This window comes from Rutilus rutilus (genome assembly GCF_951802725.1).
Source record: "Rutilus rutilus genome assembly, chromosome: 19".
NCBI lineage: Eukaryota > Metazoa > Chordata > Actinopteri > Cypriniformes > Leuciscidae > Rutilus > Rutilus rutilus.
Window position 1 is genome coordinate 21712235 of NC_140232.1, and position 21487 is coordinate 21733721.

The following is a 21487-nucleotide window of genomic DNA, read 5'->3' on the forward strand; positions in this document are numbered from 1 at the left end:
AACCGTCAGCGATCGCCGAGGCGTCATCATACGCACGAGCGCTGTCCGTTTGAATCAGTGGGTTTACAGACGCGTATCCCTTCACACAGTTATAAGTCGAATGATTTGCATTTTAAAGCGTATTTAACCAAATGCTTATCTGAATTTGGATTTAACCCACTGAACCTTTATATGGACTGCGCGCTTTGCAGCATTTTATCCCACTGTATTTTCCCCGTAGATAGTTAGATTTCAGAATAAGACGAAATGGCAACGGACGAGCTGTCATCGAAGCTGAACCGTCGGCTGCAGATCGAGGACGGCGACCACGACGCGGTGGCTCTGGAAGGGTCTCATGAGAACGGAGCTCACGAGAAACCGGCCACGGCCAGCGCGGATTCAGAGCTGGGAGCCAAACTGCAACGGCGCGGGGAGCTGAACGAGGGCGTCGGTGGACACCAGCAGCCCAGCATGAAGGTGTTCAACCCCTACACCGAGTTCAAGGAGTTCTCGAGGAAGCAGATCAAAGACATGGAGAAGATGTTCAAAGAGTAAGTTACTCATACCAACTATCACCTGCAGTGTTGCTGCAGCATCTATCTATCTATCTATATCGATCTATCTATCTATCTTAAATTAATTGTCTATCCATCCATTCATTTGTCCAATTGTCCAAATAATTTACCCTAAATGACCTAAAAGAAACATGGTGACAATCTTTCCTCTGGTTTAGTTTTAGGTATTATTTTAAAATGAAAGTTCACATTTCAACATTATTTATTGAGTATGCTTTTAATAAGGTCTTTACTCATATTTCTGTCCCATTAAACCTAAACTGAATGTTTAAACAGGAACAAGCTGTCTAGTTTTTTTTTTAAATATGCTACTTTTGTCACTCTCTGTTTACTCCATTCTGCAGCAAATGTTTTGGCTGAAACTCTTTCACACATCTAAGAAAGGACCATAACCTCAGCCCCGCCCAAGTTGGTATCATTTATTCCACATGCTTTCACACATAGATATAGCCTATCTAGGACTTTGAACCATGGGTTGAGAAAGTCCATTAGGTCATGGTCAGGTTTCATTGCGTCTCTAACCAAAATGCATGCCGTGCAATCTAGACTGCCCAGTATGACACAATTCTGTAGCCACCTTGGCCGGATTCTTAGTGAGACTGCTCTCTTTCTATATGGTTAATGAATGAAGGCAGTTTAGGAATTTTCCCCACGTTCGACTTGCAACTGTTGTCAGAGCTTTTGTAAATGCTGTCTGCTGCATACGGGGTTGGCACAGGGCCTTTCATGTCAGGCTAATTTCACTGACAGAAACAAAAGAAACTCCTCTGAGCTGAATGTTGGGAACTAGAGGCAGCTACGGGAAGCCGAATCTTCGTGAGAGTCGCTCCAGGAATGTGTCCCCTGTGCTCTCTGTGGTGTAGTGGTCAGTCCGAAGCGGTGACTGCTGGGTCGGTTTCACACAGGCCTCAGCGATGTGAGAAAGGGGGCTGGTTGAGAAACTAGTGCACTGAGGAAGTGATGGGTTCCTCTCCCTATTTCTGCTATCAAACAAAGCTGCCATTGTTGTAAATTAGCCAAAACAGGCCGCTCAAATCTGTGTGAGGAGCCCTTTGCATCTAGATGAGTTGGCTTGTGTAGCATTTTTCGTATTGTCACAAATTAATTTCATTTATCAGAATGTGGTATTTTTCACAGATTCTTGTTTTTTTTGTATAATTGGTATACTATTATAGTATTTTATTCATGTTTTAAATTTGATTCGGATACTTCAGCCAAAAATGGAAATGGTCATTTACTCACCCTCATGTCATTCCAAACCTGCATGACTTTCTTCTATGGAACACAAAAGAAGATATTTTGAAAAGTGTCTCAGTATTTTATTTTATTTTTTTGTCCACACAATGAAAGTCAACATTGTCCAAAACAACATTGGACCCCACGGGCAATAACAACTGAAACCTTTTCAAAATATAATATTTTATGTCCTGCAGAAGAAAGAAAGTCTTACAGGTTTGGAATAACATGAGGGTGAGTAAATGATGACCAAAATTCTGTTTAATCTAGTTGAACAGTCATAATACATTTTTCTCTAATGCAGATTAAACAGTTGAACAGTCATAATTAACTATGACTGTTCAACTGGTTAATCTAGTTGCAAAATAGATGTGATACCGGTCTATCGCAATGGTTTCATTACCTCTAGATAACCACATGGGTGTTTCAAAAGTAGATAAAGGCTTGCTGGAGCTTTTTCTTCTGCTAAATAATTGTATATAGACTATTGTTTCAGAGTATCACCTTTTCTATTGTGTCTGTAAACGAGTTCTTTGTGCAGCCAAACGCTGAGTTCACTTTACAAGACCTCGCCCAGGGTGAGATATAGCACTAGTTTTATTCGGTTTCTTTGAAGGTGTAGCCCTTGGCTTTATATGGGCTGAATGAGACAGGTGAGATGGTTTCATCTTTAGGAGAGTGTGAAGTGTGCATAGCTCCCTTTGTCAGAGTGAAACAAAGCCTCTGGTTACTTCACAGGTTAAACATTAGCTAAGGGTTTTCATGGTATATTCCCCTTTAAGAATCTTTGTGATAGGGATTTGTAAACATGCCATTTAGTTGCTTCTCCATGTCGTTTAGCTCCATACAGGTTTATGGCAACAGAGGATTGTGCACCTCTTCAATTGATTTATTACTTTCCAGCTATATAATAGATGTTTGTGCTGTTGCCCGAAGCCCTGAATATAGATAACGAAACATGGATTAGACATGGCCAGTGAGGAGGCAGGTTGGGAACGCTTTATGTGCCTGTATGCAGTCATAAGAACTCATTGATTGATTATCTCATAACTATGACCTTCCAAGCTAATACTGATGTTCTTAGGTTTGCATCACATACTGTAGGCACATTCAGTACTCAATAAACACTCAAAAGCTTAATTTGCTGTGAATGTTACTTTCTAACTGCTTTTGTGCAGAGGGAGGCAGAAAAAACACAGGGAGAGAGAAAGAAAACTGCGTAACAGACTGGCCAGAGTCCAGCTGATAAGAGGAATGCAGGCTTTGCCTTGCCCTCAGGCCACTTTTCAGAGGGATTCAAAACTTTTGGTTCAGGACCAGCATTCAAACCCATCATTTCTGGGTGGTTTTTGTAGGGAATCTTTATGTGAAACTGTTAAAACTGTGCGTAGGTCATTTATCTTTCATGATATGGTTGTTATAAGTAGTGATTTGCATATTTTCTATTTTTATCAGAATAAAAAACAGGGACTTACCCAGATGTTTACATATCTGTGGTAATTGATGATAATGCCTACAAATGCATGTATTGTTCACGGTTAGCGAAGTAGGCTATACTACAATACTTGTAGGAGCTGTCAAATGCACCTGCTTTGTTTAAAGGTACAAGGAATTGAACCTGAAACCTCTGTGGTTGTTGCTCTTTAGGTGGCAACATCTACAAAGTTCATAAAAGAACATAACCCTGTTTTAAGATTGATTTTGAGCAGAGCAAGTTTAGCATTGAGGATTATTCACAAGAGGAATTCATTCATGTCTGAACATGTAGTGTCTGTGTATTTTCACCTCACCAAGAATTTTTTTGTTGTTTACATCAGATACAGCAATCAAACTCCCATCTGACTAAAATTTATATATTTACTAGGGATGCACAATATATCAGTACCATACAGGTTATTGGCTGCTTCCATTTTTCAGCATTAGTTTGTATTAAATATAGGCCTATATCTGCTAATATTGGATAATTAATTTTTCATGCTCATTTCCCCCTTCATTACTTTCTTGCAGCTAACCTTTTTAAAACTAATAATTTAATAACATTACCATATTGGGAAATGTCATATATATTGAATTATATGTTGAATTTGGGGGTAAAATAATACACTTGGTTATATATTGTATTGACAACTCATCTTATATTCTGCGTAACTAGTTTTTGTCAGCATTTATTAAAGAAAAACATCCATTATGATGAGTAATACAAGTTTATACAAAATATATTGAAACGACCTGAATATCCACTGATTTCCTCGTCACTTTAATTTTCCCAAAAAAAGGGTCGGTCAACTCAAATTTATTTTATATAGTGCCTCACAATATACATTGTTTCCAAGCAGCTTTGCAGAAAGCCATCATGTTATGTCTACAATACTACAATGTACTCCCTTTTTTGCTGTTTCCCCTTACATGCCAGTCATGTTGCAGGATGCTTTGGCACTCACTAGCTGAGGGGGCACGTGCCAGCAGGAAAGTGACATCAGTGCATACCCTCATTGACTAATATTTAATGTACATGCACATTTCCCCTTTTTTACATCTAATCTTTAAAAACACCTATAAATGAACATGACAAATCTCAATATGAATATTCATTTTTCATACTGTCTATTATGTTGTAATGCCAAAATTTACTTGTAGTATTTAAAACGATTGATTTTTACCAGTAAATGGAAATCAATTCCACTTCTGCATGCAGTTGTGTGACATTTTAAGGGACAGCTATCTTAGATACTTCAAACAGATGAACTCCAACCCTTCTTATTCCCCCGCTCATTGGTAATACTGTCTCTGATCATGTGAATGGCAGGTTGCCCTAATTGGCTGAGAGATTATGTGTGCAGGCCCCATGCTGTGCCTACATATGAGCGAGAAGCTTTAGCCTGATGAGGCGTGTTCCTGCGGAGTCGCCTCCAGTAATGAAGGAAGCAGAAGATAACTCTGTGCTCTTCCTCTTTCTGCCTGGCCTCTTTTTCATTGTACACTTTTCTCCAGGCCATATTTCCTAGAAAAGATAACATCATCTGAACATTTAGGAATGTTTAGACGTAAGCCATAACATATCTGCAGGGCACAGAGGTGTAGGAGAGAGTTATCAGTAGGAAAAAATATAGCTTGTTTCTCATTGGCGGCCATCATAAACTCATTGTAGTCATGCATAATGTATTATAGCTGAATGCAATGAACACTTCACTCTCAAGCTCATATATTTGCCAAGTCCTTAAATGGTTATGCCTTTCTCCCTGCAGAGAACAGAATGATGTGATTATTCTCTAAATCACCCATTTCCTCATCTCTGAATATCCTGTGTTTGGATGGAAGAAGAAAAAAAAAACCTTAGTGCAGTTGTTCAGTTTGGATAGCAGGATGTTGTTGTGCTTCTATGATGGAGATGCATTAAAAGTAAATACAGCCAGGGAATTTATCCACAAAATCTCCTGCATGCTGCCAAATCCAACTGACACAGTGACCTAAGAGGATAAGACAAAGTTAAGGAAGACAAAGGAAGCCAATCAATGCACGCTGTCTCAGCAAATAAGATATTAAAGAGGAGGGAGGGGAGGGAGGGGGGTATTTACACTTGGTCACTTCATATATTTAAGACAGATAGCAAGTGATCACTCAAACCATGCACATGCACAAGTCTTGAATTGGAGTCTCTAAAACTTTTAATTAGGTTCCCCTATTGGTTTGCTTCGTTCAATTTAACAGCAATATGTAGTATAAAAGACCGAAGCAAGGGGTGTCTTTTCTTCAGAAGTTGTCTGTAATTGTGTAGGTGTGAGGTTTATTTAGACACACACCATTATTTGGCTTTTACACAGTCATCACATGCTCCATAATGACTCATTTGGGCAGCAGGAAGTGCATTAGATTAGCTGTTAGGTTTTCAGAAAGGCCATATGTAACCTCAGCACATCATCAGGAAGTTCTCCTTTTCTAGTTCTTGTCCCACCTGGCCATTCCTCCCTGTTCTTTCTGTTTGTGATGTTTTATGTTCATGCTTTGCACTCTTCGCTCACTATAAATAACCTCTGAGATTGTGTGGCCATTGGCTGATCCGTGAAGGATTCTGCTTAAGGACTAATGGTTAGTCACCTGGTCTGTAATCCCGACAGATCAAGGTTAGTGTTGCCTGCGATCATCAGCTACAGTGGTGGAAAATGCAGTGCCTTGCTGCAAACAAAAACTGCATCAGTGCTTACCTCATTAAATATTCATGAGCTTTGTACAGTCACAGAAACATACATGCTTTTAGGTAGGGCTTCCCCCTGATAGTCAACTAAACATTAGTCGACAAGAAGAGGCTTAGTCAACAAAATATGAATTAGTCAGTCACAGAAATAAATTGGCGAATCGCACAGTCTGGCCCATTTGGTAATTATGTCGGGCAGGAAATCCAGATGTTCTCGTATCATTCATCGATTTCAAACATAATTGATACGCTTAAGAAGTAGCCTAATGCCTGTTACAGATTATGCGTTTCAGCAATCCTATAAGATCATTACAAATCAAACTGTATAATAATGACACCTATTGAATCGTAGGCTATGATGCAAGTTAGTATAGAAGAATGAAACGTCATCAGCATGCGCTAGTGTTGAACAAATAGAGCAAGATCGCACTTTTGCAATTCTGGTTATTATGTGTGCTGAAAAAAAGAGAAGGAAGCAAAATAGGAAAAAATGCACGTGGTCATGGCTAGGGAAAAGAGGCCAACTTGGCATGCCAATTTAGCAGACGTAGCTTGAGGTCAGTAGTTTGACAATGGCTGTCTTTGAACCTCTCTAACTGTACCTTGTAGGACCACCATTGAGGAGACACGATCACAGAAATCACCACGATTGATCATCTTTCGTCTGGGACAGCCCAAAATCATACACCGTACCAGGCATAATGCTAGCCCCTTTACATGGCCATTCGCTCTAACGTTAACCTAGATAAATGTGCGCTATTATTAGGCGCAAATCCAAGTGTTCGTGCGGAGTGTGGAAGCTAAATTAGTACCGCGCTCACTGCATGACATTTAACTTAACGTGCATTATAAATTATAAATTAATTAATTATTAAAACTCTAAGTTATTAAAATATTCAGACAGTCTCCTTTCAGTTTTTTCCCGACACATTCATAATTATTACTTTTGCCGGTGTCGCTGCGGCAAGCTTTATGTGAGCACTTGAGCTCTTAACTAATTGAATGGCTCGTTGTTTTGCCTTAGTATTTCTCTGTAATGTAGAACAATATTAGCAATGTTACCTATAATATTCTTTCTCAGGCCTGAAACTTTTTCCAATGCCATCACTCAATTTAAATAATTAAATGAATACCATAAACGTGCGACTAGGCTACTAGTGGCTTAAATTAATGACTACTAGTCGACTAGAAAAATCTTAAGTTGGGGCAACCCTATGTTTACGGAAATAGTTAACAGGGGTAGTAGTTCACCCAAAAATTCAAATCCTGTCCTTAATTACTCACCCTCATGTCGTTCCAAACCCATAAGACTTTCAGTCATCTTCAGAACACAAATGAAGATGTTTTTTTTTTTTATCTGAATGATTTCTGTCCCTCCATTGACAGCTACGCAACTACCACTTTGATGCTTCAAAAAGGTCATAAAGAGATTGTAAAACTAATCCATATGAATTGAGCAGTTTAGTCCAAAGAGACACGATCGCTTTATACACTGAGCAGATTTAATTTAGTGTTTTATTCACATATAAACATTCATCAACGCACACATCAGCTATTATAAAAGGAAGTTCAAGCATGTTCGCTTGACATGCGAGAATCAGTAGGGTTCATTCTTGTGTGTTACGCTGAACTTTTGAGCCTCCACAAGAACCAATGAGGTTTGTTCTCGTGCATCAAGCAGGTTCGGTTCAGCTTATTTTATTTTTTTGCTGTATGTTTATCAGTACTGCACTGCAGTAACTCTCATCTATGGAGTGATCCATCTTGACAAAATGTAAACCTTCATGCTTTAAGGCAGCATGTCGTCTTTATATTGCGAGCTGGATTGAATATCAGAATTGAGAAGCCTGGATCATCTTCATTTTATAATTAAATTTTACAGTCTCCGGTTCAAGTGGAGAAGCTGTAAATGATTTGAAACATTTTACTGTCAATGTTCTTGATTGTAGAAGTTTCAAAGCAACCATTTGTGCAAGAATCTCAAGTGTGTGAAGAGCCTTGAATGCTATTGATCTCCGCTAATTCATGGGGAAACTGATTTAATTGGGTCGGATGGTGGTGGCAAGGCCATGTTCTGGAGAAATATGAACAGGAAGCTGTCAGCTTCTGCTTTGAAAGCAGAGATGTATTCTCTAACAGTTATCTTTGTGTTTTTTTTTAAGTATTGCATTTAGCTTAATTTTTATAAATCAAGAAAAAGGGGAACAATTGCTGTGGTTTCGACTATTCTTTGCCAGTTAAGTCTCGCATAAGAACTTGAACTAGCTGATCACAAAAGTGTTTGTATAGTTTTCATAGGTTACCTTCTTTTAGAAATGATTTTGTGTAGGTTGTTTATTTCAGATTTGCATATCAAGTTGTATGCCTGATAATATGGGGAAGTTTAAATTCTCCAATCATCTGTTAATGTAATTGACCATGATTTCATTCTCTTTCTTATGTTGAGGCTTGCTGTTGTGTGTCTCTCTCCGAACCGTTCCCTCATCCCATCCCATCTCCAGAAATTAAATTGAGCGTGAATGATGTCATCACACACGCTGCACAGATGTGAAGTGGATGTAAAATGCTCAAACAAACTTTTTAGGTGTGTGTGGTCCTGATTGATCACGCCTGTAACGCTGGGCCATCATAAAGAATGTGCTCTGAATTGATTGTGTGTTTGTGAGGGTTTTCCCATGACTTCTCCCGTTAGCTGTTGCTTGGCAACCTGGGATTAAGAAGATTGGCAGGAGGAGAGATAGAAAAGGGAGGGAGGATGGAAAAGAGTTGGTTGGTCACTCCTTGTGCGTCATAGTGCAGTATGAAGTTTTGTCCATGATGTGCTGATATACAAGAAAATGCTACTGTCCTTCAGACCACCTTAAGCTGCAGCCTGGAATACTGCAGTCTCTTTTTAGCTCCAAGACATCATTCTCCTCAAATTTAATCAGACATGTTCATAATTGAATCAGCAGTAGCTATAGGCATGCATTAAAGCATGACTGTTCTGACAGGCATGAGTATTAAGGCTAGCATCAGGCAGCATTTTAGTAAATTTTGCCAATTGCTTAATCCCAAATCCTGTTACATGCCTCACATTCTGACAAACAGTTGCTTTCAAAGTCCACAATGCACAATCCATTTAGCTCCAATGGTTGGTTTTAAGTAACAGTCTGCATGAATTTTACTGGTGGTATTTTACACAGGGGTTAGCATTGACAGTTTCGCTAAAATGTTTTTCACTACTAAATTCAGCCCCATTTAACCTCAGCTGTATTCAGTCCTACCACAAGCTTTCAGAGTTTTAGTACAGCATCATTACACGCACACACAAACACAAGTTTTTAAAGATACCAAGATGTGTAGCCTAGATGTTACCATGTTGATAGGTGAAAATGAAACAAAAATTGTATTAACCAGACAAGTATCAGACAAGCTGTTGTCTTATGGAAGTCTTGCAGTACCTTTACATTTAAATTTACAGAAAAATAAAAAAGTAGTAAAATAATTGTGATTATATAATAAGAATACCTTCCTTCTCCAAAAATTAAATAAATAAATCTTAGTTATTGTTGTAGACTAAACTGTCAAATTAATTTTCAATATTCAAATTGGTTCTGGTGATTGTAGTGCGGATAGAAACTATGGCAGAGTCAAATTATTTGTAAGAATAATAAAATCAATCAAAAAATTTTTACCACTATGTATAGGGCTGCCCCCCGTTAGTCGACTAAATGTTAGCTGACGAGAAGCATGGTCGACTAAAACAAAATGTAAAATATTATTTCAATTTTTTTCAGTTTTTGCAGACAAAAAGATTTGGCGAAGTCTGTAAATTATATTCTGTAAAGTCTCAAAGTGAGCAACGGTAACCAAAGGTGGCGGAGCTTAGCGAAGAGTCACTTGTACGTTGTCAAAGTCCCAGTCAGGGAAAGTCATTTCACTCTGTGGCCATATTTGCAATGGTTCCATGCAGCTATTTTGGGCATCATGCAAGACAAACACCTGTCTACTTGAATGGATAAATACTAGAATCAGCTTGTCAAACTTGCATTTAAATAACATATTTTGAAGCAGCAACAAAATCTGATTTGAACTGTCCCATAATTTGTTTCCGATGCTCAAATAGCAATCCCAGGTGACAAACCTGTTTTTATGGGAACCAGAGTTTCTAAAAGACAGTTGCAGTGACTTTACAAATGACTGATTGTCTCTATTTAGATTTATTGCATGCTGCTCTTTCTCCCATTCATTGTAATTTGAGTGAATGGTCTTGTTATATTTACAGTCTTTGAGTTGTCCATCTGAAGAACTGATGCTAATGTCATTGGTTTGAAGTGTTCATTAAGTTGCCTATTTCAGAATGATTGTCTTTAAGTCAGATGTCTGCTTTTGGATGGCTCAACTGATGTGTTCGTTTTGAACAAATCCTTTGTAAATTAATTTTGAGAAGGAATTTGGAAGTGCATCCAGTACGTTTTTCTGGGGTCAGTGCTGAAATAACAGATTGAAGCTCTCACGAGACTATTCATGCATTTCCTGTTCCTCATTCTCTCTCACTTGGTTTATGACTAAGTTGTTGTGTTTCTACAATGTGTCATGTCAGTGCAGGATACATTCAGCACATTTGTGTCCATCTTCAGGAGCAGTCAGCAGTACCCGAGCTAAACCCACATTTGCTGAAGTCCCTGTGCTCAACTCCAACACTGAGACTCCACAGGAAAAATGTTGCATGTTTAAACATTTACCTTTTTAAAGAGCAAGACAAAAAATTCCTTAGCTTTCATTCAAGTTCAGGCTTGCATGGAGAAGTGTTTCAAGAGTTCTTCATAGAGCACAAACCAAGAGCACTAATGTAGCTACATGCTAGCTTTTGTGTTCCTTCTCTTGACTTTCTTTATAATTACTCATCAAACTTGATTTCTTTCCAACAACAGCATGTGAATTCACTCAGGGTTCAAATGCAGCTATCAGCAAAGCCAATCAAATGCGACAAACCTTTTTGCCAAGGCAGAAGGAAGTCTGAATATGATCATTGCTTTAACTCCATCTCTCTCATGGTGATTATAAGGAAGTGCTGATTGCATTTGCTTCCTCAATCATCTGTAGTGTGAGGTATTCAAGTTAAAGACTTATTTGGGCAAAAATGTTGATCTTCCTCAAGTTGCACTTGGTGACGAAAAGGGGGAAATGTATTTATTTCGGCACTTGGGCAGCATCTGCTCAACATGTCCATATAGATTGTAAAAGCTGCATTTTGTCCCAGATTTGTGAAACACGCTGAACTGTTTTGTTTTTGGTGGGTTTTTAACACTTTGTAGCTGTATTGTGACGTGCCTCAAAACACATGGTTAGAGTAGATGGTGTCAGATTTTTTTACCACTTGATCTTACACAAACTAAGATACACCTAGAGCAGAAGTTTTCATTTTCATTTTGTAACCCTTTCATAACCCCAAACTGTTCATGGAACACTTGTAATCAAATAATTGTAATGTAGTGATTTATTTCAGAGCTTATTGCTTTGGTTCAAGGCTTAAGACTGAGTTATTTTTTAAATGTGTAAATGGAGAAAACAAATAGGAAATGATAGTTTAATAATGATATAGAGAAGTTTGGTGTTGATAAAATGTAAAAAAAAAAAGAAAGAAAAGAAAAAGTAGTCTTTTATGCTCACCAAGGGTGATTAATTGACTAATACATTTATTTGAAAACTTTTGTAATATTAAAAATGTCTTCACTGTCACTAATGATCAATTTAATGCATACTTGCTGAATACACCTATTGAAAAAATTCTTAATGAATTCTTAATCTTTTGAACGTTTGTGTATATTAGTGTTGGAACCAAGTCTGCTGGAAGTGTGCCATATTGATTAACATGGTTTTGCAATGAGAGTTTTGTAAATTCTGAAACTTACTGGCAGATTATGTAAGTTTCTATGTAAATCAGGGGGTTGGGGTAAAACAAAAGGTCATAAAATTGACCATGGTCAGGGTAAAAACACCTGTTGAGCGTGACAGAGAGGAAGTGACGCTATTTAAGCTATTGCGCACAGTGATTCAACTTGACTGATGACAATAAAATAAAAAGAACACTGAAAATCGAAGCTTGGCAGTAATCTTTGGCAAATCTGGGTCAGTGAAGAGCACAACGAGGTTTTCGAAAGTAAGCGTATGTGATTTCAGGCATTGAGGTTTGACTGCATAATTAAACATGGTGGATTTAAATTACAGCTGACCTTTAATCGCACTGGGCATGCTTGACCTTTCTTTTGTTAAACAGACTAACAGCATGCGGACGTAAATTATTGATTTAAAACCACTGTGGACACTGGTTGCCCGGTTTCCAAAGTGATCTGATTTTGCCTTTTAAAAATAAACCACCAACTCAATCTTGCTTGCCTTGAAATCACATTAGTGTTTAACTGCTGCTGTACTGTAATCCTTACCCAAACCCACGATAGCAGCATCCACAGAGAAACACGAGTCCTTCACAATGGCTCAGATGCTCCACAACAGCGATCCCTCATCAAACAGCATTTTCCAGAGCCCTGTGATCAAGGTTGGCCCAACGTGTCAGATGCCACAGCATGAAGAGTTAATTTGAGAGATTTTGTGCCCCTGAACATGAACAGACTCTTTTGGCCTTGAATTACTGATAGGAAGATGTCAGTTAGTCTGTGATACAGGGGTAATGAGGAGTTATTAACAGTATGTGTGTGTGAGAGAGACTTGGCATCAGCAGGGTGTCTCGTGTCGGTAGACAGGAATACAATAGCCATGTCTTTGAGGCAGATGGACACACTCCATATTCATGAGCAGGGTGCATGCTGGGATTGCCTAGGAGTTAATGAGAGAGAGAATCCAGTAGGAAATAGGAATGGGTCAGAATATTTATTTTATTTGAATATCTCTTATTTAAATTTAGTATCTTTTAATTTATTTAAATATCTCTTATTTCATTTTATTTTATGTTTTATTTTTGTCCAAAATATAGATGTCCAAAACACATTGTAAAGTAATCTTAGGACACTATCGGGTGTATCTTTCAGGGAAGAAGGAAGAACAAAATGACAAGGAAGTGAGAATCAAAGGAAGAAGATTTTTCAAATAGTTGATAAGAGCCTCATCCAAAAAATACATTGGCCTCTACTTTTAATAAAATGGCCCCGTTGCCATGGAAACGTAAAACCTCATCTTTGGGCAATATGCGTGTTTCTGCTTGTGGACGTGTGGAGGAAGTGGTCTCATACATAATGATTGTGAGTGACTAGTCCATCCTCACTAACACACATTGCTACACAACCACTCACTCACCAACATACAATTTTCTGACCTTTCCACCTGAAAATGTGTAACTGGATAAGTTCAGCTCACCTTCTCGTTATAGATAGAAAAGAAGAGGAGGCAGATATAAACGTCTCTTGTTTTATAAGCCATAAGCGATCACATCTCTGCTGTACCACAGGAAGTGTGTTCGTTTGTGAGAGAGATTTAAGATCAACGAGAAATGACTTGATGTTTAGCTTATGTTTAGTCTGCAGATTTCATTTAAAGTTTACATTGAATGCTGCCAAATGTACACACTGGTGTCTTGGATCGCTATTAACTCAATAAATTACCAACAGCTCATAAGGTATTTATTAAAAATGCAGCGGAGACATTAAGATGATCTCAGCCGCAGGTTTAATAAATGTGTGACTGTTAATAAACACTTCTGCTCTGACTGATGATATTGATGCTGGCAGGTCAGCTTTAATTATTTCCTGTAAAATTCCGCGCGTAATGTATATTACTCAGGGTAGACGCCATATCTAATTGCACATAAGTGAAAACAAGACTGGTTGTACTAGGGCCAGTTGCATAAACTGCTAAGACCAGTCTTACAAGTTAGACATCAATTTTACAGGTTAGTCATCAAGTTAGTGATTAAGAATGTTCATAATTTCAGATACATAAAAACGTAGATTGGTCTAATGTGATGGCAAAATGTAAGACTGATTTTTCCTAACTAACTGCTAGTTGGTCATACTAGTTCTTAAGACACAGTTTTAACATAATGGCTATCTTTATGCAACTGGCCCCTGATGTATAGTCTACCTTAGTGTAGATCGGTGATTCTCAACCAGGGGGTCGTAGCCCACTGAGGGGCCTAAGAAAACTTACAATGGTTTTAAAATGAGTTAATTTTAGTTGTATTAACGTAATAAAACCCACTAGAAGAAATAAAGATGTACAACATTACACGGACATCCAGAAACATTGCAGAGGTTCATATCCGCTCGGATATTAGAATATTGTTTTAGAAAAACAATTAGATATTAGAATATTGAATATAAAATACATTTTGAACAGACTGACTGTACCTCTATCTCTCACAGACTCGTTTTCATTCACATAATATTAAATATGACTGAGGTCTACACAACAATTTACACTATTTGTTGAGAATTGAATTGATTTTCTTGACATTTTGTATTGCATTTTGAGATTATACATGTTGGTGAGCTTTCAATTTAATAATCAATTAAAAAGGAATTTATACCTGTATAATATTACGTTGTACATTACATTGGACCAGTGGTTTGGAAAATGGATGGATGGATAATTCAGCTGTGGGCGCCATCTTCTGGCAAGACAGGGGAATTCATTCATGCCCTCAGTGCATTATGGGTATTCTCTAGCTGTTCAGTCTACTTCAGTTGTACACTCGTCGTGCAGTGCATTACAGGATTTAATGAGTGCACTCGATAACGTCCACTATGGTTTCGACACCACTACAAATGACTGTGCCATCATAGGAAGGTATAGGAGGCAATTTCGGACACAACCAAGGTTTTCCTTCTAAGCTAGGGGCCAGTTATTCTTCAGCACTGCCCTCTTTTGATCATTGGAGGCATTGTAGAAATATCACCAGTGATGAAATGGGCAGATCCTTTCAGAAACATGGTGCATAAAATGTTTTATTTTCCATGATATTTCTGCTTCAATAATTTGGTTTCTTGTGTGTGTGCGCAGGTATGATTCAGAGAAGGATAACTACATCGATCTGATGGAGCTGAAGCTGATGATGGAGAAACTCGGAGCACCTCAGACTCACCTGGGCCTGAAGAACATGATCAAAGAAGTAGATGAAGACTTGGATGGCAAACTCAGTTTCAGAGAGGTAAATGCTCCTGTGTGTTAAAACAGTTGGTTGCAGATTTGGCCGTATTTTACAGCAAAACGTACATTATGAAGAGCTGTATTTCACATGAAACTAGTATTTTCTGGGATGAACATTCCCCACATTAATCACCTCCATCCTTTCCTCTAGTTTCTCCTTATCTTCAGAAAAGCAGCAGCAGGAGAGCTGGCAGAGGACAGCGGACTTCACGTCCTGGCACGTTTGTCGGAGATTGACGTGTCAACTGAGGGAGTGAAGGGAGCCAAATCATTCTTTGAGGCAAAAGTAAAGAATCATGACATTTAATATTTTCATTTTCACCCCTTAGCAAAAAAAACAACAACAAAAAAAACTCAAATTAATGTATATTTTCCTCTGTGACAGGTGCACGCCATTAACGAATCAAACCGGTTTGAGGCGGAAATCCGTAATGAGCAGGAGGAGAAGAAGCGTCAGGCGGAAGAGAGGAAACAAAGACAAGCCGCTTTCAAAGAGTTGAAGTCAGCCTTCAAATAGCCGCATCCACCTCGACAGCCTCGATTTACTCATCCGCGTGTGTGTGTGTGTGTGTGTCTGTCTGTCTGTCATCAGAGTCCCCCGCAATCAGAGATACTATGCAAGGCTGTGAAACGCTCAGAAATCCATGCAGATTCATCTTCCTGAGAGAGGGAACACCTGTGTAGTTTGTGCTCATGAGCGGATCTCTTGTCTAGTTTTACCTTTGCCTCTTTCTCTCGCTCTCTCTCAGGCTGATTTTGAATGTGAAGCCAGACACTGATCTCAGTACACTGGATTGGATTTGTTCTGTTGCAGTCGCATGAGTGTATATATATGTACTGTAGTTCATTCACCTCATCGTTGCGTCAGTATCGTTTTAACTTTAACGGCATCTTGCGTCTTGTTCTTGTCGATGTATCAGTAGGTTTAATTCTAACGCTTAAGGGGTTTTAAAGTTGTTGTTTTTTAATCGACTTGTACTCTCAGTATGCCATATCCTATGTTATATTCATATCAGTGGCATAATTTCCTGTTTATGCAAGAAATGCTTTACACTGTACTGTAACTAATTCAATTTTCCTCAATGACCCTTTAAACATGAGAGGATTAGTGTACATCAGATCTCTGCTCTTGTTCACAGATACATTAAGAGCATAAAATAGTCTATATTTTTACTGAGCAGAGAGAGAGAGATGAAGAGGTGGATTTGGGTGTATGCATGTGTGGTGATGATTGTAATGGTGTTTGTTGAGTGTTTATATATAGTTTTTTGCATGGTCGCTGTGGTGTCGTCGTCCATACATGGTTCCCTTTAGTCTGTAAGGTGTCCAGTATTAAATGTGGCACACACATGGTTTACAATTGGTCTATAAAATCAAAATGGGAAATGACTGTAAATTTGAAATGGCAACTAATTGCAACTTAGTTTCAACAACTTTGTGGTTCATGTCAATGGAGGTGTTGTCAGGACAAGGTCATCTGACTGTTTAACCTCTGAACCCCTGTATTGAGCTTCCATGTGTGCTAACAAGTAAATGTGAAATGCTAACGGGGTTGGTCAGATACCAGATGGATGAGTGAAATCCACCACCTCAGCTTTTGTTTAGAGGGATAGGTCACCCATAGTTTTATTTACTCACCCTCATGTTGTTCTAAACATGTATAACTCTCTTCTGCTGAAGACTTAAGAAAAATGCTTAAACTGTTTTTATCCATATAATGAAAGTCAGTGGGGTCCAGAACTATTTTAGCTTTCATTGTATGGATAAAAAGACGCTTAAACATTTTCAAAATATATTATTTTGTGTTCCACAGAAGCAAGAATGTCATACAGGTTTGGAACGACATGATGGTGAGAAAATTATTTTTGGGTGGACTACCTCTCAAGTGTCAACTGCCTAAATCTGGCTTGCTTAATATTTGTCAAATTATGACCAATATTAGAAGCCTTGCAAAACACCCAATTCAGCGTGTGTGTTTTGTTAATAGAAGCAAGGCTTTTGATTTATTAAAATAATATATAGGCATGGTTGTTCTGTAGACCTGGTGCATGAATTCCAGCATCAAAATGACAAATGTTAATTTATTAAATATCTAGTTTTAAAAAACTAGATTACTGTGACATCTGAAAAATGAGGGAACATATCATTCCACAAGCGTAACGAATTGAACGTTTAATGGTCATGTGACATGCAGTACACTGTGGCAAAAGTAACTGAGATGCTATGTATAAAGACAAATCTATATTTTCATGTGATGAAAATTAAAAAATAATTTTAGTTTTGTATGGAAAGGGGTCTTGTGAAAAGAAACATTCTTATTTTTCAATATGTATTTTGTTGCCTACAATCTTGTCTCCCTTCTATTCTCCGTGTATCAGATTATCCTTTACAATCAAATAAATAAAGGCAAAATACCTTTATTCTTTTCTACATTAGAGTCAATATTGTTGGCAACTGCTATGCTTCATGTTTCTTGTTTCTGTGTTGCGTGTCACTGGTAACTGTTTGTTCACTAGTTCTGTGGAAATGCAAACAATAGGTGTATAAATATTTGTCTCCCAATCTTTCCAGCCATCTACTTTTTTTCTTTTGTTACCTACTGTTTAGCTGAAAAGTATTTTGAATATTGGGTTTTAAGGGGATATTATAGCAGTGCATATGTTATTGGTTGGTGAACGAGGAGTCGACTGATGACACCAATCAAACAACTTTTGCATTCTGTTAGAAGCCATCTGACTTTTTATTTTATTTAAATTTTTTTTTGAGAGAGAGGGAGAGAGATGTTAGCTGTTCCATTGTTGTCGTGCCAAATGATTTCGCACTTCGGTATTGTGTTAGGCTTGTTTTAGTACAACATTCCGCTGTAAAGTTTCCTGAAATCCTTCATGATACTGATCAACAGCCTCATTTGAGTTAATATGAGACCAGTTAATTAGAATTTAGACTAAACATCACTGATCTACAATGTTAAGATTCTATTTAAAAAGTCATGATTAGTCATTAACATCCCTCTTTACAGTTTTGGTTCTATAATTAATGTTTGCACGTCTAAATAACTTAAATAGAGCTTTGGCGGTATTAACTTCTATGGATTTACGTGTAAATCTGCTCTTTCCAAGCTAGAGAACACAAAAAGCACAACATTTTTAAACGTTTTATTTTGCTAGAATTTTGTTTTCTGTGAAATGTAATGCCAAGAGGATTGGAAATGACAGTGTACTTAAACAATTTAATCTTATGGCATGTTTATATCGTTTCATTCTTTATTCCAGCGATTTGACAATGGTTGAAAGGGCCTTGAACCATCCTGACCATATCTGTACCTTACTGTCACTGTCTCTTTCAGTTGAAACTGGTGGTTATGGTATCATACTCTTGTAGGCTTATACATACTGATATGTGGCTTCTATAATATGCACATTTATTTTTGATTTTCTTACTAAAATGTATAATTATTCTTGTGACAATAAAAATACTTTTAATTTGGAAAAAAATTGTTTATATTGGTCATTGATATGGTTATGTTATGTGTCCTACTCATTCACTTATCTAAAATTTTGAAACAATATGAAATATATTGGGTAGTATATATATACACACACACACATATAATTGATTGTTTAAAAGTACTAAACATATTTGTTTAGTTAGACTTACGTTTGAGAATCTGGGCACGCTGTCACTGAGAAGGTGTCACCTAAGCACTAGTGTACACGAGTAAAGTACTCAAGTTTATGAAATTAATGTTTTGTAAATTACCTTGAAAAGTATGAAGTCAAGCACTAGGTGGAGCTATTTGCAAGCCCTCGTCTGTCGACGCATGAAGGATGTTTATCTTTTTTTATCTCCATTTACCTCAATTACAAACGGTACTTTAATACAAAATAGTTTACAGAAGGTTTGCGCTTTAAAATTTAGCGAAACAAAACACGCTTTGATAAAAAAAAAAATAGCTGAAACGCTATTTATCCAGGAACTATTGTTCACATTTCTGATATGAAGCTCAAGCTGTCCGGACTTTCGTACTAGTTGCACACGGAAGTGTTGATCACGTGACACGGTTCCAGCGTAAATATTTTTCTCCACACAGCGATTGATCCCCGACCCCGCTGTTTTAGCTTCATGAATGAGTGTTAGACTTAACTTTTCCTTAGTTTAAACTACGTAGATTTTGTCTAGTACCCCCAGCGCGTTCGAATATTGAAACTAAGCAGGAAAAATGAACGTGGATCATCCTCAAACCGGACAGACTGGAGCAGCCGCCGCATCCATCACATCTACATCCAGCAGCAACTGCGTCCCGAACAGCAGCTCCACACACGCCAGCAGCATCCCTGCGGTGGGCAGCAGTAATGGTGGGGCAACTTTCTTTGCTCAATCTTTTTTGCTGTTGTCGTTTAGCATTTAGCTATACTAGTATTGGTCTTTATAAGATTGTAAATATGGGTAGGAGTGTATTTATAGTGGAAATGTGCAGTTCTGAACGTCTGTGGTAATTCCCCCCCTTCACAGTTCCCACTTCGGCTGCCATGGCAACTCCATCATCCGACTCCACCGTGTCAAACGGGGTGTATGTGCCCACAGGGATCGCCAATGGAGATGTGAAACCCGTCATCTCAACTACACCACTGGCCGATTTCCTCATGCAGTTGGAGGACTACACTCCTACAGTGAGTCCACATATTTTGCAAATATTTGCAGTGTATTCTTTGGTTATTGTGAGTTGCACTGTTAACAAACTGTCTGTGTTTCAGATCCCAGACGCAGTCACAGGATACTACCTCAACCGAGCTGGTTTTGAAGCATCAGATCCAAGAATGTGAGTTAACTTGGATCAATGAATGTTGTCTCAGAAAGCTTTTAGGCAGTGGTGCTAAATGCATTCTATAGGTTTGCTTTGATGCGTCTGAGTAGCCAAGATAAAACAAACTTTAACATATTTTCTAACAAGTTTGGTCATATTGCATGTAGTTTGGAGGCCGGTTAACATCATGAATGATAACTATATTAGCATCCACATTAATGGATGTTAACTTTGTTTATTATCAGTGTTGTTATTGCTCACTAAGACATTTTAGTTATTTGATAAACAACTGAAATAAAAATATTTAGTGAGAAATTTAAGTTTATACAACTTAAATGAAAATTAAATGAAAATTAGAAATGTTGTATTAGAAACACTACAAACTTTGATTTGAACCAAAAAAAGTATTTGAAAATCGGACAAAAAGACAAAGGTGCAAGACTTAACGGTTGTAGTGATGAAAAGAACTACAATCCCATGAAGCACTGTAAACAGCATAATCGGATTAAAAATGGAGAAATATAAAACCACTAATTAATTTATGAACGTTGATTAGATGTATGGAAACAATACATTTTAAGTTATATATATATATATATATATATATATATATATATGAAGAGTTCAGATGCAAAAGCCTCTAAGTGCCATCTGAAATTTTCTTCTAGAATGATCATTTTTATCAAGCTTGTATATTTAAATTCAGTAATTTCACTTAAATGGCAATGAAAATTACCTATTCATTGTCATTTAAGTGAAATTACTGAACTTAAATATATGAGCTTGATAAAAATGATCATTCTAGAAGAAAATTTCAGATGGCACTTAGAGGCTTTTGCATCTGAACTCTTCATATATATATATATATATATATATATATATATATATATATAATATTTATATTTATATTTATATTTCAGTATTTTGAGAGCGAAGGGAAATCGACTCAATGATATTTTTGCAGTGCTTCATGGGAGTGGGCGGAGCTAAAGAGATATTTTGCTTTTTCGACTCTGATTGGTTTCATTTTCTGTACAGCATCATGGGTAATGTAGTTTTTCAGCAGGAATTCCACTGTTAAACAATTATTTAAAAAATGAGATGAAATAATGCGTGCTGACGGCTTCAGCAGAAGCAAATACCATCGATTAACAAGCTCATAGCTCACAGTTGGTCTGTCTTTAAATGTTTATCGTTCAACTCAATTTCCTAATGGAGAATTTTTGTACTTCCTGAACCCAACTGTTGCACTCTATTGCATTGTTGTTAATACATTAGGCAATATTGAAATGCTATATTTGTCTGGTGTCAAAATCTTGCTTACATCAATGTCCTCTTGTATGTTGTCAGAATCCGTCTAATATCCCTGGCGTCACAGAAGTTCATCTCAGATATTGCAAACGATGCACTACAGCACTGCAAAATGAAGGGCACGGCATCCGGAAGCTCTCGAAACAAGGCCAAGGTTTGTGCTCACAAATGGTCACACAGTTATCTGTCATATAATGAATATTTAATCTGCTGGTCATAATTTGTACAAAATAAAAATCTCTCGTA

At 37.6% G+C, this 21487-nt stretch overlaps 2 protein-coding genes and 1 long non-coding RNA gene across 3 annotated transcripts in view; 2 read left to right on the forward strand and 1 right to left on the reverse strand.

Annotated features, from left to right (window-relative positions):
- Positions 1-25: 25 nt before the first annotated feature.
- efhd2 (EF-hand domain family, member D2) lies at positions 26-18046 on the forward strand. Its single transcript, XM_084388501.1, has 4 exons — positions 26-530; positions 14980-15127; positions 15278-15412; positions 15512-18046. The coding sequence occupies exons 1-4, from the start codon at positions 247-249 to the stop codon at positions 15641-15643; spliced, it is 699 nt and encodes a 232-aa protein (XP_084244627.1). The 5' UTR covers positions 26-246; the 3' UTR covers positions 15644-18046.
- On the reverse strand, positions 3940-11627 carry LOC311278817. Its single transcript, XR_014625481.1, has 3 exons — positions 10960-11627; positions 5123-5257; positions 3940-4791 (listed from the first exon to the last, which is right to left on the reverse strand). It is a non-coding gene; the product is annotated as an uncharacterized lncRNA (long non-coding RNA).
- A 1073-nt stretch (positions 18047-19119) lies between the features above and the next one.
- Positions 19120-21487, forward strand: part of taf10 (TAF10 RNA polymerase II, TATA box binding protein (TBP)-associated factor) — a gene marked incomplete at its 3' end in the record, with an annotated part of 3005 nt that continues 637 nt past the window's right edge. Inside the window, exons 1-4 of the mRNA XM_084390282.1 lie at positions 19120-19481; positions 19639-19796; positions 19881-19945; positions 21281-21395. Coding sequence (XP_084246408.1) covers positions 19346-19481; positions 19639-19796; positions 19881-19945; positions 21281-21395 — 474 coding nt within the window. The 5' untranslated portion in view covers positions 19120-19345. The remainder of the gene's footprint in view (positions 19482-19638; positions 19797-19880; positions 19946-21280; positions 21396-21487) is intronic.

Excerpts from the sequence above, each read along its gene's own strand:
- efhd2 (XM_084388501.1), top strand. The coding sequence starts at position 247 with ATGGCAACGGACGAGCTGTCATCGAAGCTGAACCGTCGGCTGCAGATC. Across the intron at positions 15,128-15,277 it reads GCAAACTCAGTTTCAGAGAG|TTTCTCCTTATCTTCAGAAA; the intron begins GTAAATGCTCCT and ends CCTTTCCTCTAG. Across the intron at positions 15,413-15,511 it reads AATCATTCTTTGAGGCAAAA|GTGCACGCCATTAACGAATC; the intron begins GTAAAGAATCAT and ends CCTCTGTGACAG.